Genomic DNA, 16322 nt, shown 5'->3' with positions numbered 1-16322 from the left:
AGCTTGACCCGTTAGATACCCAAAGCCTGCTATTTTACACAGTTGATAGCCTAGTTACAGCTGTTATACGTTAAAGTAGCAGTGTGACTTCATAGTGGATGTTGGCCAATGAGTGAATACCTCTGTCATCTGTTAGACAGTTCCATGTAGACTACTACAGCCATCCCATGTGGTCATCTGTTAGACAGTTCCATGTAGACTACTACAGCCATCCCATGTGGTCATCTGTTAGACAGTTCCATGTAGACTACTACAGCCATCCCATGTGGTCATCTGTTAGACAGTTCCATGTAGACTACTACAGCCATCCCATGTGGTCATCTGTTAGACAGTTCCATGTAGACTACTACAGCCATCCCATGTGGTCATCTGTTAGACAGTTCCATGTAGACTACTACAGCCATCCCATGTGCTCATCTGTTAGACAGTTCCATGTAGACTACTACAGCCATCCCATCCTGACCTGAGGAAACCTTGGTTGCCATATTACATCCTGGGAAAGCCTGAGTGTTGTTGGGTCAGACCTGTTTCTGGAAGTGGACTCTGTCTCATCATCACCACTGTGGCTTGAGGTTCTAATCCCACTCTGACAGTGTTTGAACCTTACCACAGAGGTTTGAACACACTGGCACAGTCTCAATGCAGTAGTACACTAATCCTCTTATACAGTATCAAATATCCCACAACTAGATTAGCAAACACAGTGGGGTTGTGTTTTGGGTGTGTAGGGTTAGGATAGGGTATGTTTGTGTGTCTGTTTGTGTGAGTGTACTGTATGTGGGGTGCATGTGTCTAGTAGTTCCATTATTTGAAGAGACATTAGGTGGTTGTGATGTGTATGAGGCAGTGTTATACAGTACATGTTTTTGGTATGTTTGAGGCAGTGTTGTATGTTTTGTAGGGTGGGGAGGGTCAGGGTTATGTGGGAGAGGAAGAGTTGTGTGTTGTATATGGGGGTAGCAGGGTTGTGTGTTTGCCATGGTGGGGGTGTCATTGATGTTTACCCGTCCCCTACAGCGTGGTGCCTACGGAATGAGGGGGTGAGCTCCGTCCTCTTGGGAGCGTCCAACACCGACCAGCTGATGGAGAATATAGCAGCAATACAGGTGAGACCACACAGTGAGGGTCCAGGTGGGTGGGGTGGTTGTCGGTGTGTGTCTGCGCAAGAGAAAGTGTGTAGATTTGCATAATTTGTCAATGAGTATTGATATTGAATCAACATTTTGAATTGGTTCAAAATGCCATCTCTCCCTGTCCATAACCATCTATAATAGAACTGTTGTTGTTTTTGTCTCTCCTGGAAAGAGCGCTGCCTCTCGGCCAGTCAGTTTGTTGTAATATGCTTGGATGCTTTACTGTACAAGTTAATAAGGTCAGCAGAGTATCAGTCAACAGGGACATTTGAGGCTAGCTTGCGGCGCTGCTACTCTGCTAGATAAGATGCTCTCATTTAATGGGATTTTCAAACCATCAGGGTTTTATGTTCTTTCATCACATTATGTCTGGCTTGAGATAAATTGTTTTCCCATTTCCCAGTATCTGCACTGTGTGTGTGTGTGTGTGTGTGTGTGTGTGTGTGTGTGCGTTTGGTTTTGCTATCCTTGTGGGGACCAGAGGTCCTCACAAGGATAGTAAAACAAGGACATTTCAAGTAGGGACATTTTTGCCAGTTCCCTCAAGGAAAAGGGCTATTTTAGGCTTAGGGGTTAGGTTTATGGTTTACAATTAGGGTTTGGGTTAGGTTTTAGGTTAGGGGTTTGGAGTTAAGGTTAGGGTTAAGTTAAAGGTTTAGGGTTAGCGGTTAGGGAAAATAGGATTTTGAATGGGAATCAATTGTTTGGTCCCCACATGGATAGTAAAACAAATGTGGGCGTGGGCACTCAGTGCATTTGATATTTTGTTTCCAAATGTTATGCCCACATTACCAGGGCAGCATACTATAGTCCTGGTCAAAAGTTTTAAGAATGAAACAAATATTAATTTTCACTAAGTCTGCTGCCTCAGTTTTTATGATGGCAATTTGCATATACTCCAGAATGATATGAAGAGTGATCAGATGAATTGCAATTAATTGCAAAGTCCCTCTTTGCCATGAAAATGAACTTAATCCCCAAAAAACATTTCCACTGCATTTCAGCCCTGCCACAAAAGGACCAGCTGACATCATGTCAGTGATTCTCTCGTTAACACAGGTGAGAGTGTTGACAACATTTTGGGTCCATGGCCAGACCTTAATCCCATTGAGAACGTGGTCAATCCTCAAGAGGCGGGTGGACAAACAAAAACCCACAAATTATGACAAACTCCAAGAATTGATTATGCAAGAATGGGCTGCCATCAGTCAGGATGTGGCCCAGAAGTTAATTGACAGCATGGCAGGGCGGATTACAGAGGTCTTGAAAAAGAAGGGTCAATACTGCAAATATTGACTCTTTGCATAAACTTAATGTAATTGTCAATAAAAGCCTTTGACACTTATGGAATGCTTGTAATTATACTTCAGTATACCATAGTAACATCTGACAAAAATATCTCATAACACTGAAGCAGCAAACTTTGTGAAGACCAATACTTGTGTCATTCTCAAAACTTTTGACCACGACTGTATACTGTATACATATGGTACAAAGTACGTGCAATCTATACAAGTGAAGCAATACATCTTGCCTTCTGTTTCCTTCAATGCATCTGTAATTTCTCCTGCAGGTTCTTCCCAAACTATCCTCCTCCATCACACACGAGGTAGATAGCATCCTGGGGAACAAGCCGTACAGTAAAAAGGACTACCGCTCATAACGCACCACCACGCCAGCCAGGGCTGCTCCAGGGCTGCAGCGCAGCGCCAAGCCCCACCTTTGCCTGATCCTCTGTTTGCTTGAGCTTTTACTGAATGAGACCCCGGCGCATGAGTCTGACCCCACCTCAGCCACCCTGGGGAGCATCATTTAGACTTACAGGGAGAAGAAAAGGAGGAAAACATAGAGAGAGATGGTCACATCTGCAGGGAAGGAAGGATAGATAGAAGGACAGAACAAGAGATTAAATGGATATGTGCTCATAGATAAATCAGTTGTGCATACAATTCAGCTGAAAATGTATTTAAAAAACGGAAGAAAAAATACTTACAAAAAAAAAAACGCTTGCTTGGAAGCCAGATATCTATTTATTTTTTGCATTTTTTTCTCTAAATACTGAATGAATACCAATGGAATTTTAAGTTTATACAGATATACAACAAAAACTCTGTTGCACATGTATAGCCGCACATTTATTATTTTTTTTGTTCTGTTTACATGTCCATCACAGTTTCTCTGAAACAGCTGTTTGTTTGTGTTGTCTACACATTATCAGTGTACTAGCCTCCTCGCAGGCAGAACAATCAGCACTTTAGTATTGTACAGTTCAGTCATTGAGAGGTTGTAGAAGACGTGAGAGGATGAAATAACTCAACCATATCACACACGGTGAGTCATTGCACTGTAGAATCTCCTCCCCTGTTTCAGTTTCCTACCTGTTCCCCTCAGTCAGTCTGGTCTCCACAGTGCTGGTTTTGCCAGGCTTGGTCCTGGTGCTCTGACTGACCCATGGTCCCACTAACTGCTAAAGTCAGGTAGAAGGTACTGAGAGGAGCAGGGTGTAGGACTGCCCCCTAGTGGAAGGGTTTTGCTCTGCTCTGAGCCTCCTCTCATGCTTCAGGCCTGTCCATCGAGCATCTGTTGATAAGATCCTTTGGCAGGCTAGTGTTTGATTGCCATACAAAGGGTTTATTACAGGCCATGTAAAATGATGGTTGTATCTGTATACCTTTATGTGGCAGTGTTACTTTCTGAAACAATACAGTAACTGCATCAGACATAATGGTCTTAATTGTGCTCCTTGGTCAGTTTTGCACACCTATTTATTGAAGTGTCATTTTAATTAAAATTCTCATGAAAATGGCACATTACCTAAATTGTGCTCATTGTGTGCGTGAGTGTTGCCTTATTTAGGAACTGTGCTGGGCTGAGACAGCAGCCCCATAGCTGCCATTGGATACAGCCTATCAGGGCACAGACTGTTATTTGACAATAGTCCCTGGCCTATGGAAACACTAGTTGGTTTTGGTGGCAGCCCTTCCTGCCCAATAGGAGTGAAAGCTCAGGGATCGGAACAGAGACACTGTATTTAATGTAAATGTCTTTCTTTCATGTGTGGACACTCGATGGAGACCTGTCCACTGTCCAACCAGGGACATTTTCACGTGGCTTGAGCCAAAGATATTCAAACATCTTTCAACGACACATCTAAGTGTGTGTGGCTTGTTGGAAGAGTATAGCGACTGTCTTAAAGCGTATACTATCCAGCTTATTACCTATTGACTCTCTTCACATGTACAGTATAATCACTTGACCATGCTGTTCTATGCTTATACCCACATATACAGTATAAATGCAATGTACACTCCTCTACTTAGGGAATGATACGTTGATTTTCAGACGGCAGATGATAATCTATACATTTTCAATAATCGTATACATTGCACACTGAAGACATCTAACGCTGCCCTCGTTAAGTATTCACTCTCTAGCTGTTGGGTCCTCTCTTACTGTGAGACAAAGCACAAAGTAGATAGCATGTGATACATCCTCCATGCATGAGCCTTCGTCCAACAGCCTATGGGGATTATTCTGACAGGCAAAGTCATGCTTACAAGTGTAAACTAACAAGTGTAAATTAAAAGAATACTCACTCCTCTTTCATTACTCATTCTTAGATTCAATGAGTTCAGTTTTCTAGTACTGTAGGTCAAGGTTACGCGTTCAATAAAAACTGCCATATCTCTTTTACAATCAGGGCCAAGTCTTAATGCTATGTATGTTTTTGTAGGTATTTGTTAGTTATTTAATGCAATACTAACAAGTAATTGGGGAGGTATATGCACGTTTTTGGGGAGGTATATGCAAACCTGCATAATATGCGGTTCTTTAGTGATAATCCATTAATGTAACATATCTGATAAAGTACTTATTGCATTAAAGCACTAACAAATACCTACAAATACATATATAGCATTAAAATTTGGCCCAGATTATAAAAAAGATATGCCTATTTTTATAGTGGGAGTGCGACTCCATTACCCTCCGCAAGGCCTTGCCCTTGTGTCATGGGATTGAAGTGATGTCAATCACGGAGGGGCAGTTCTTCGCCTGTCAAATTGAAAGGTGACAAGAGAGTGAGGAGACATCACAAGGAGGTCCAGAGAGGTACACCGCTGCTGGGCTTAGCTATGTTCCCTGCAAGCTTGATCCTTCTGTTGAAGACAAAATACTGGAGAAATCAGTTAATCAAAAATAAGATTTTATTACCCGGCTTAAAGCACGACATGAGCAGATTCAAGCAAAAAAGTTGATGTATTATATTTAAGCAATAAGGCCCGAGGGGGTGTGGTATATGGCCAACATACCACGGCTAAGGGCTGTTCTTAAGCACGACACAACGCGGAGTGCCTGGATACAGACCTTAGCCGTGGCATATTGGCCATATACCACAAACCCCTGAGGTGCCTTATTGCTATTATAAACTGGTTACCAATGTAATTAGAGCAGTAAAATAAATGTTTTGTCATACCCGTAGTATACGGTCTGATATGCCATGGCTGTCAGCCAATCAGCATTCAGGGCTCGAGCCAGTTTATAAACTCTATAACAGTAGTAAAAAATCTATATTACAGTAACCCCGCTACCCCCAATACTGAACATAAAATAATGTACTCTATAGATACAGTATCATTTGCGTGTGTATCTGCCCACCAGTCTTCGCTGGGCTTCCGTGAAGATAGAGATATCTAATTTGAGTGCCAGCCATAGGGGTGCCGTACTATTATGGCTGTCCCTGTAAAACAACACATTTCACGGCACCTATCCGGGGTTTGTGACAATAAAACATATATTTTTATGTCTGGTCCAGGACACAAACAGGATGTTTTCAATGGGCTCCTGGCTGACATCATCCTGTTCTGCAGAAACTTAAAACTGCACACATTCTTATGTTGAGAACATTTGTAACTCAGTTACCAGTAACAGAGGTACAAGAAAAGAAAAGGTCACCAAGATGCTCCGTGTCCAATAAATTACAAAATCTTTTTGCATATTAAACTAAGTCCAATTATCCTTTATTTTAGTTATTTAAATGTTTTTATTAAATCCATGAAATCATTTTTACACATTTAACCTTTTAAAGTAATGTCCAATCGTTAACTAAAAAGGATAATAATGTTTCTAATGTACATACTGGAGATGTCATTTGCTGTAGAAAAAAGGGGAACACTTGCAACAGTCATGCTTGATTTTGTACAAAGTAACACTATGTTTAAACCATCACAACTTTTTATAGGATCCAGTTACAAGCATAATGAAGTGTACTCTAGAAACTACACAAAGCCCTTTCTCATTGTATATACAGCATCAAGTAACTTTTATTTTTGTATGTAGATGCTAACCATGGTGTGACCTGGCCCTGTAGTGTCAGTGAGTAGGACAAAATGGAATGACGAGGGAAGTGTAGATGCTTCTCAGGCAAAGTGAAGAGGAGATTTGGAGGTGTGTATGCATGGCTAGCCCCTCTGGTCAGACAACAAATACTTGGCATAGATACAGATTCAAAGTGTGTGTGTGTGTTTGTGGAGGGGAAACAAATATTTTTAGCGTCTGTGTTAAACGTAAACTGTGTACATTTGATTTGCTGTGTCTGGTACTGTATGTCTTGAGTGAATTAGTGGCAAAAGCCAATGTGGTTTTCTCAGAAAACAAAACAAAAAAATCATAATTGATCATGATTTTCTGTCTTACTGTCTTTCAGCAGGGTAATGAGCGAAATAACCGAATATCGTGCAGCAGAAATGTTTCATAAAATAAAAAGGCTCAAAGGCACTGTCACAATGAGTTATCCCTAGACATATTTGGTGGTCAATTCAATGTGACGCGTACATGCACAGAGCTGTGCACTGATTTGTCAGGTGATAATTGTGATGGTGTTGAGCGTAGCTCTAGCTCGCCCCCAGGGCTGTGCTGAGAGAGAGAGGCTGCTCTGTAGAGCTTGATGAGCACCACAGAGCTCCTCTATTTACTGGACCACTCTCTGGCAACACAACATGGCAACACAACAGCATTGCTGTGAAATGAACTCGTGGAAGAGCGTGCGCCTTACTGACATTGTGGATAATGCTAGGCAAGCAGTGTGGATGGTTTTTAAGAATTTGAGGTGTTTGAGTCAGGCTGTTTAGTGAGTAGACTCATCGTTGCAGGGTTTCTTGTCTCCCTGTCCAGTGTTGCACTCTGACAGCCTCCCTTCACACAGCCACTGTACCATACATGTCATAGTATTGATGTTACTATCAGCTCAGAAACCTATGAAATCAGCCCTGTAGATGAATGATGCTCATCTCACAGAAGGCCGTATGTTAAAGTTTATTTTTTGCATGTTCTGGCCTTTAACATAGAAGAAGTACAAGAGGGAGAATAAAAGCTGGGTGTTTATTTAAATTTTCACCATGCTGCATTTTCCTCTTAATATTGTATCTGTGTAAAGATTGACAAAAATAAGCAATTTATTTGTATTGCGTATGCATTGTGCAGAATGCTCTCAAATAAACGCAATGGCAGACTACATTCGCTCAGTGATGATGCCCTAGCTAGAGTGGTATCTCCTGTATGTACATAGTTTGACCGTTGTATATATTTATGGTTGTGGTCACCTCTGCCGTTTCTTCTTTATTTTCATCTGCTTACTGCACTGTGCTTCAATCTGAAGTTAGACAATATGTACAGCTTCAGTCTTTAATGAAATGACAATGAAAAAATAAGAATGTAAAAAACAGTTCCATGTGTTTGACTTTTTCATTCATTGATTGTTTTTGTTATCTTATGGGTTATTAACTAGGTGTCCAGATTAGAAAATCCTCTTCACTCCAGTCATAGACAGTATACACTTACAAACTGCGTTATCTTGAACTGTACACAATATACTGTATAAAATATAAATATATGTAAGAGCACTTTATACACAAAAACAAAAAAGGTACTGTTTACCATGACTGGGCTGAGCCCACTGTCTGCTCAAGTTCTATTGTGTCTCCTGTATCATTGTGCAATCCAATGGGCTGAACTGGATATGAATCAGAATCGCCCACTCAAACATACTGTAGTAAACAAAAATGTACTGACCAATATGTAGATAATATACTGTCTTCTGGTCAACATATAGTGGATTAAAGCGTCATAGCACCAACATTTGTATAACAAGTAACTTCATATAAAGTACAGAATATCAAACATAACTTTGTCATTCACTGCAAATAGACATCACAATATTATACTGGATTGGAAATATTGAAAGTGCTTTTTCAGGTGCTCGAATCACTTTACATTGTATGATAGGAATCACCTCACACTACTATTCAAAAACCATAGATACCTGGGTCATGTTGGCTCTGGGTCACCTATTGGTTCTGATGGCTTATTCATAAGGACAGATGAAAATAATGAATCATCATACGGTATATGATGTAGAAGTGATGGGATTTGTATAATAATGCCACATGTATACTGTATAAAAATGATTGTTAGTGTTGGACGTTCAGCAACGGTCGCCACACATCTCCTATATCCGTGGGTTGTTTGTCCAGGATGGGAGTGTGCAGAGGAGGCTGTGGTGGGGGAGATCTAGGGCGCTATACAATCCGTATCGCGGAAATTCATCGTTACAACATGATTTAAATTTGAAGGCAATGTTCCTGCATTAGCAGAGACTGCATTCACGGTAAACGCTGCAGATGTCGGCTCAATAGGTAATTACCTTTAAATGTAACGCTTCAGCCATACAGATTGAATAGAGCCCCTAGTCCTGGTACCCCCTGACCGCACTCTAACTACCAGAAAGGGGGTCACAACATACCGTACCTCATCACTGATGAGTCAGGCCATGCCTGAGTGGGAGCTGCACATTTATACAGTACACACATGAACACAAACAATGAAAGCCCTGCACAGTTCAAAGTATACACACACAACAAAGCATTATCCACCCTAGAGCAAACACTGAGAACATTTCTCCTTAGAGTCTATTTCTCAATGTCTGTCATCCAGCTCCTGTGGGTGCAGCAGTATCCTGTCCCGTTGGGGTGTGTATTTCTGAAATAATAATATCCACCCTTTTAATCCACTTCAGTTCGGCTTCAGTGAATCTTGTGCTGCTGCCTCAGCCTCTTACAGTCGGAGGCTCATTGGTGATTAGAGCCTCCAACCAAAAGGGGACGCTATAACGCGTTGTCTAGATGTGAGTTATCTTCCCTCCTGCTTCTGTAGGGGAGACGTGGAGGCCCACCTGAGGACACACCCAGACACAGAGTGAGAGGAGCTGTCAGTTGACTCTGTATCTCAGCACACAGGACACACGTATCAAATCACATTGTATTTGTCACATACACGTGTTTAGCAGATGTTATAGCGGGTGTAGCGAAATGCTTGTGCTTCTAGATCCGACAGTGCAGTAATATCTAACAAGTAATATCTAACAATTTCACAACATATACCCAATACACACAAAACTTGTAAGGAATGGGATTTAAGAATATATACATATATGGACAAGCAATGACAGAGCGGCATGGACTAAGATACAGTAGAATATTATTGAATAGAATGCAGTATATACATATGAGATGAGTAGTGCAAGATATGTAAACATTATTAAAGTGACTAGTGTTCCATTTCTTAAAGTGCAGCAGCCTCTAATGTGCTAGTGATGGCTATTTAACAGTCTGATGGCCTTGAGATAGAAGCTGTTTTTCATTCTCTCGGTCCCAGCTTTGATGCACCTGTACTGACCTCGCCTTCTGGATGATAGCGGGGTGAACAGGCAGTGGCTCGGGTGGTTGATGTCCTTGATGATCTTTTTGGCCTTCCTGTGACATTGGGTGCTGTATGTGTCTTGAAAGGTGGGTAGTTTGCCCCCGGTAATGCGTTCGGCAGACCGCACCACCCTCTGGTGAGCCCTGCGGTTGTGGGCGGTGCAGTTGCCGTACCAGGCGGTGATACAGCCCGACAGGATGCTCTCAATTGTGCATCTGCAAAAGTTTGTGAGGGTTTTAGGTGCTAGGCCGAATTTCTTCAGCCTCCTGAGGTTGAAGAGGCTCTGTTACGCCTTCTTCACCACACTGTCTGCGTGGGTGGACCATTTCAGTTTGTCGGTGATGTGTACGCCAAGGAACTTGAAGCTTTCCACCTTCTCCACTGCGGTCCCGTAGATGTGGATAGGGGGGTGCACCCTCTGCTGTTTCCTGAAGTCCATGATCATCTCTTTTGTTTTGTTGATGTTGAGTGAGAGGTTATTTTTCTGGCACCACACTCCCAGAGCCCTCACCTCCTCCATGTAGGCGGTCTCGTCATTGTTGGTAATCAAGCCTACTACTGTTGTGTCATCTGCAAACTTGATGATTGAGTTGGAGGCGTGCTTGGCCACGCAGTCATGGGTGAACAGGGAGTACAGGAGGGGGCTGAGCGCACACACCCTTGTGGGGCCTCAGTGTTGAGGATCAGCGAAGTGGAGATGTTGTTTCCTACCTTCACCACCTGGGGGCAGCCTGTCAGGAAGTTTAGGACCCAGTTGCACAGGGCGGGGTTCAGACCCAGGGCCTTGAGCTTAATGATGAGCTTGGAGGGTACTATGGTGTTGAATGCTGAGCTATAGTCAATGAACAGCATTCTTACATAGGTATTCCTCTTGTCCAGATGGGATAGGGCAGTGTGCAGTGTGATGGCGATTGAATCGTCTGTGGATCTATTGGTGCGGTAAGCAAATTTAAGTGGGTCTAGAGTGAGAGGTAAGGTAGAGGTGATATGATCCTTGACTAGTCTCTCAAAGCACTTAATGATGACAGAGGTGAGTGCTACAGGGCGATAGTCATTTAGTTCAGTTACCTTTTCTTTCTTGGGTACAGGAACAATGGTGGCCATCTTGAAGCATGTGGGAACAGCAGACTGGGAAAGAGAGAGATTGGATATGTCCATAAACACACCAGCCAGCTGGTCTGCGCATGCTCTGAGGACGCGGCTAGGGATGCCATCTGGGCCGGCAGCCTTGCGGGGGTTAACATGCTTAAATGTCTTAATCACGTCGGCCATGGAGAAGGAGCGGCCACAGTCCTTGTCTGAGCCGTTGAATTGTGACTCCACTTTGCCTCTATACTGATGTTTTGCCAGTTTAATTGCCTTGCGGAGTGAGTAGCTACACTGTTTGTATTCTGCCATATTCCCAGTCACCTTGCCATGGTTGAATGCGGTGGTTCGCGCTTTCAGATTTGCGCGAATGCTGCCATCTATCCACGGTTTCTGGTTAGGGTAGGTTTTAATAGTCACAGTGGGCACAACATCACCTATACACTTCCTGATAAACTCAGTCACCGTTTCAGTGTAAACGTCTAAATTATTTTCGGAAGCTACCCGGAACATATCCCAGTCCGCGTGATCAAAACAATCTTGAAGCGTGGATTCCGATTGGTCAGACCAGCGTTGAATAGTCCTTAGCACAGGTACTTCCTGTTTGAGATTCTGCCTATAGGAAGGGAGAAGCAAAATGGAGTCGTGGTCAGATTTGCTGAAAGGAGGGTGGGGGAGGGCCTTATAACCACCCCGAAGTTCGAATAGCAATGGTCGAGGATTTTAGCAGCGCGAGTACAACAGTCGATATGTTGATAAAACTTCGGCAGCCTAGTCCTCAAATGAGCTTTGTTAAAATCCACGGCTACAACAAATGCAGCCTCAGGATATGTGGTTTCCAGTTTGCATAAGGTCCAGTGAAGTTCTTTGAGGGCCGTCGTGGTATCGGCTTGAGGGGTGATATACACGGCCGTGACTATAACCGAAGAAAATTATCTTGGGAGATAATACAGTCGGCATTTGATTGTGAGATATTCTAGGTCGGGTGAACAGAAGGACTCGAGTTCCTGTATGTTACTACAATTACACCATGAGTCGATAATCATGAAACACACACCTCCGCCCTTCTGCTTCCCAGAGAGATATTTATTCCTGTCTGCGCGATGAACTGAGAACCCATCTGGCTGGACCGATTTCAACAGAATATCCCAAGAGAGCCATGTTTCCGTGAAACAGAGTATGTTACAGGCCTTCATGTCTCTCTGGAAAGAAATCCTTGCCCGTAGTTCGTCGATCTTGTTAACCAAAGACTGAACATTAGCGAGTAGAATACTTGGAAGCGGTGGGTGGTGTGCGCGCCTCCTAAGTAGAACCAGCAGGCCGCTCTGAGTGCCTCTCCTCCGCCGGCGATCAGTTCAGTTGCCCTGGGTGGAGCAAACAAAGGATCTGCTTCGGGAAAGTCGTATTCCTGGTCGTAATGCTGGTGAGTTACCGCCGCTCTGATATCCAATAGTTTTTCCCGGCTGTATGTAATGATGCAAAACACTTTCTGAGCTAATAATGTAAAAAATAATACATAAAAAAACAAAATACTGCAAAGTTTCCTAAGAGCTAGTCGCGAGGCCGCCATCTTCGTCGGCGCCAGGATTATAGACAAACAACAACACAACCAGAACCACCAACGGAGGAAATGTGTAACCTCCATCTGTTCAACCTCCCTACAGACAAAACCAAGTTTCAGCACTAAAACAAGTTATTTATTTTCTAACTCGGCAGAAACATGTCAGTTCCAGTCAACTTTCCTCTCCAGTCCAGCTTCATTATACCCAGCCCTGTCACCAGCTACACTATGCATGCTGTGGTGAGTGTTAGTAAGTCATCACTACCTTCCTGACAGGTGAATCCGATCCAGCTGTTGAGACATGTGCAGCGGCCGTTCCGATGGTCACAGTGAGCCGCGTTGTCACACACACAGCGCTCTGTGCAGTCTGGCCCATAGCGGTTTGCTTTACAGTCTGACAACACACACACACACACACACAGGTAAGACGATACCTCATTAGACACCAGAAAATAATTAGAAAAAGGCTCTTAAACAGATCGGCACCTAAGGTACTATCACATAGAAAGTTCTGAAGGCCCCTCAGTCTTACCGATGTCACACCTGGGTCCAGTCTTGCCTGAGGTGCACAGACACCTGCCACTCACAGGGTCACAGGGCGTGCCCTCCTCACAGTCACATGACTTGGCACAGTTCACACCAAACGTGCCCTGTTGACACTCTGAAAAAAGACGTGTGTAAATGCAACACCATATTTAGAATGAATTAATCCGGTCTGAAGGCCAACATTTCTAACTGCATACAAGTGATCATCAACTACAAGACACCATCAACTCAGTTACTGTACATAAGGCAGAGATTTCACCTCTGTGACAGCGGGAGCCATGGTACCCTGGAGGACAGACACAGAAGCCAGTGGAGGGGTTGCAGGACGCCCTGTTCAGACAGTCACACTGAAGCTGGCACAGAGGGCCATGGAGACCAGGGGGGCACGCTGAGGATGGGGGTAGGACACTTTAGATACAGTATGCAATGCCAGTGTCTTTCAATGCTGTGCTGACGTGTGTGTGTGCATGTGTGTGTCACTCACCATGTTCACACTGATGTCCGTAGTATCCTGGACCACACTGGCAGGTTCCAGTCACCCTGTCACAGGTGCCATTGTTCTGGCAGTCACACTTCAGCTGGCAGTTACCTCCAAATGTCCCCGGAGGGCATTCTATCACACAAGCAGACAGACAGACACAGAGAGGCAGCATAACTATCTACAGTATATCATCTCCTGGATGAAAACCAGCACTGGGAGTTGAGTAATTACATTCATAGCTATTTCCTATGATTTTGTAAAGGCGTACTGCACAGTATCTCTCACCTGTGTCACAGTGAGCCCCAGTCCAGCCCAGACCACAGGTACAGCTTCCAGAGACAGAGTCACACAGTCCTCCGTTACTGCAGTTACAGCGCATAGCACAGTCCCCTCCAAACCATCCAGGAGCACAGCCTGCCAATACACAGATATTACACATTACAAACACACCAGTGGAGGCTGCTGAGGGGAGAACGGCTCATAATAATGTCTGGAACAGAGCAAATGGAATGGCATCAAACCATGTGTTTGATGTATTTGATACCATTCCAACTATTCCACTCCAGCCATTACCACAAGCCCATCCTCCTGTGAAACACACACATATTACAAACATAGTTCAAACACACACATACACTACCGGTCAAAGGTTTTAGAACACCTACTCATTCAAGGGTTTTTCTGTATTGTACCGTTTTCTATATTGTAGAAAAATAGTGAAGACATCAAAACTATGAAATAACACATATGGAATCATGTAGTAACCCAAAAAGTGTTAAACAAATAAACATATATTTTATATTTGAGATACTTCAAATAGCCACCCTTTGCCTTGATGACAGCAATGCACACTCTTGGCATTCTCTCAACCAGCTTCACCTGGAATGCTTTTCCAACAGTATTGAAGGAGTTCCCACATATGCTGAGCACCTGTTGGCTGCTTTTCCTTCACTCTGCGGTCCGACTCATCCCAAACCATCTCAATCTGGTTGAGGTTGGGGGATTGTGGAGGCCAGGTCATCTGATGCAGCACTCCATCACTCACCTTCTTGGTAAAATAGCCCTTACACAGCCTGGAGTTGTGTTGGGTCATTGTCCTGTTGAAAAACAAATGATAGTCCCACTAAGCCCAAACCAGATGGGATGGCGTATCGCTGCAGAAGGTAGCCATGCTTGTTAAGTGTGCCTTGAATTCTAAATAAATCACAGACAGTGTCACCAGCAAAGCACCCCCACACCATAACACCTCCTCCTCCATGCTTTACGGTGGCAAATACACAAGCGGTAATCATCCGTTCAGACACACCGCGTCTCACAAAGACACGGTGGATGGAACCAAAAATCTCAAATTTGGACTCCAGACCAAAGGACAAATTTCCATCGGTCTAATGTCCATTGCTTGTGTTTCTTGGCTCAAGCAAGTCTCTTCTTGTTATTGGTGTCCTTTAGTAGTGGTTTCTTTGTAGCAATTCGACCACGAAGGCCTGATTCACACAGTCTCCTCTGAACAGTTGATGTTGAGATGTGTCTGTTACTTGAACTCTGTGAAGCATTTATTTGGGCTGCAATTTCTGAGGCTGGTAACTAATTAACATCCTCTGCAGCAGAGGTAACTCTGGGTCTTCCATTCCTGTGGCGGTCCTCATGAGAGCCAGTTTCATCATAGCGCTTGATGGTTTTTGTGACTGCACTTGAAGAAACTTTCAAAGTTCTTGAAATGTTCCATATTGACTGACCTTCATGTCTTAAAGTAATGATGGACTGTCGTTTCTCTTTGCTTATTTGAGCTGTTCTTGCAATAATATGGACTTAGTCTTTTACCAAAGAGGGCTATCTTCTGTATACCACCCCTACCTTGGCACCCCTACCACCCCTACCTCACAACACAACTGATTGGCTCAAACGCATTAAGAAGGAAAGAAATTCCACAAATTAACTTTTAAGAAGGCATACCTGTTAATTGAAATGCATTCCAGGTGACTACCTCATGAAGCTGGTTGAGAGAATGCCAAGAGTGTGCAAAGCTGTCATCAAGGCAAAGGGTGGCTATTTGAATAATCTTAAATATAAAATATATTTTGATTTGTTTAACACTTTTTTGGTTACTACATGATTCCATATGTGTTATTTCATAGTTTTGATGTCTTCACTTTTATTGTACAATGTAGATAATAGTAAAAATAAATTAAAACCCTTGAATGAGTAGGTGTTCCAAAACTTTTGACCAGTAGTGTATATTACAAACATACCTTTAACTTATAGACAGATAGAGATGCAAACAATCCTATTTGTGTTGTAAAAATACTTCCACACATAGTGATCTGTTTCTGTATTCATTAGAGAAAACCTACCTTGTCCACAGTCCTCCCCTCTTCGCCCAGGGCTGCAGTGACATCTACCAGTGACAGGATCATTCTGTGCCCCCTCTCCACACAGTGTCACGCGGGCACAGTCCTGCCCATAACGACCAGCTGGGCACGCTGTCAACAGGGTACAGGACATTAAGGACCATAGTTTTTGCATCTAATATTACTTCAGAAGTTATGATTGTTGTGGAGGTGTTACATGTTATTCAGTGCAATAAAAAGCTGAATATAAACTCACTGATGTTGCAGTGTGCTCCGATGAACCCTGCTGTGCATTCACAGGTGCCAGAGGTGGAGCTGCATTTCCCACTGTTCTGACACTGGCACTCTCGCTCACAGTTGGGACCATACCAACCTTTCTGACACTCTGGGAACCCAAAACACATACCAAACAG

General features: G+C 43.4%; 2 protein-coding genes across 6 annotated transcripts in view; one reads left to right on the top strand and one right to left on the bottom strand.

The window, feature by feature from the left end:
* LOC121577704 (voltage-gated potassium channel subunit beta-2) overlaps nucleotides 1–5466 on the top strand; it is a 125596-nt gene extending 120130 nt beyond the window's left edge. For all 5 annotated transcript variants that reach the window (XM_041891518.1, XM_041891517.1, XM_041891520.1 and 2 more), the window contains 2 exons: nucleotides 1018–1106; nucleotides 2707–5466. In XM_041891518.1, the coding sequence (XP_041747452.1) occupies nucleotides 1018–1106; nucleotides 2707–2796 (179 nt within the window). In that variant the 3' untranslated portion in view covers nucleotides 2797–5466. The remainder of the gene's footprint in view (nucleotides 1–1017; nucleotides 1107–2706) is intronic.
* Nucleotides 5467–5590: 124 nt separating this feature from the next.
* LOC121577705 (multiple epidermal growth factor-like domains protein 6) overlaps nucleotides 5591–16322 on the bottom strand; it is a 96035-nt gene continuing 85303 nt past the window's right edge. The window contains exons 29-36 of the mRNA XM_045224101.1: nucleotides 16166–16294; nucleotides 15913–16041; nucleotides 13847–13975; nucleotides 13565–13693; nucleotides 13340–13468; nucleotides 13067–13195; nucleotides 12800–12928; nucleotides 5591–9360 (exon numbers count right to left, since the gene is read on the bottom strand). Coding sequence (XP_045080036.1) covers nucleotides 9293–9360; nucleotides 12800–12928; nucleotides 13067–13195; nucleotides 13340–13468; nucleotides 13565–13693; nucleotides 13847–13975; nucleotides 15913–16041; nucleotides 16166–16294 — 971 coding nt within the window. The 3' untranslated portion in view covers nucleotides 5591–9292. The remainder of the gene's footprint in view (nucleotides 9361–12799; nucleotides 12929–13066; nucleotides 13196–13339; nucleotides 13469–13564; nucleotides 13694–13846; nucleotides 13976–15912; nucleotides 16042–16165; nucleotides 16295–16322) is intronic.

Source organism: Coregonus clupeaformis, chromosome 12 (genome assembly GCF_020615455.1).
Source record: "Coregonus clupeaformis isolate EN_2021a chromosome 12, ASM2061545v1, whole genome shotgun sequence".
NCBI lineage: Eukaryota > Metazoa > Chordata > Actinopteri > Salmoniformes > Salmonidae > Coregonus > Coregonus clupeaformis.
Note: the sequence above shows the minus strand (reverse complement) of the source record. Positions and strands in the feature narration are given on the sequence as shown.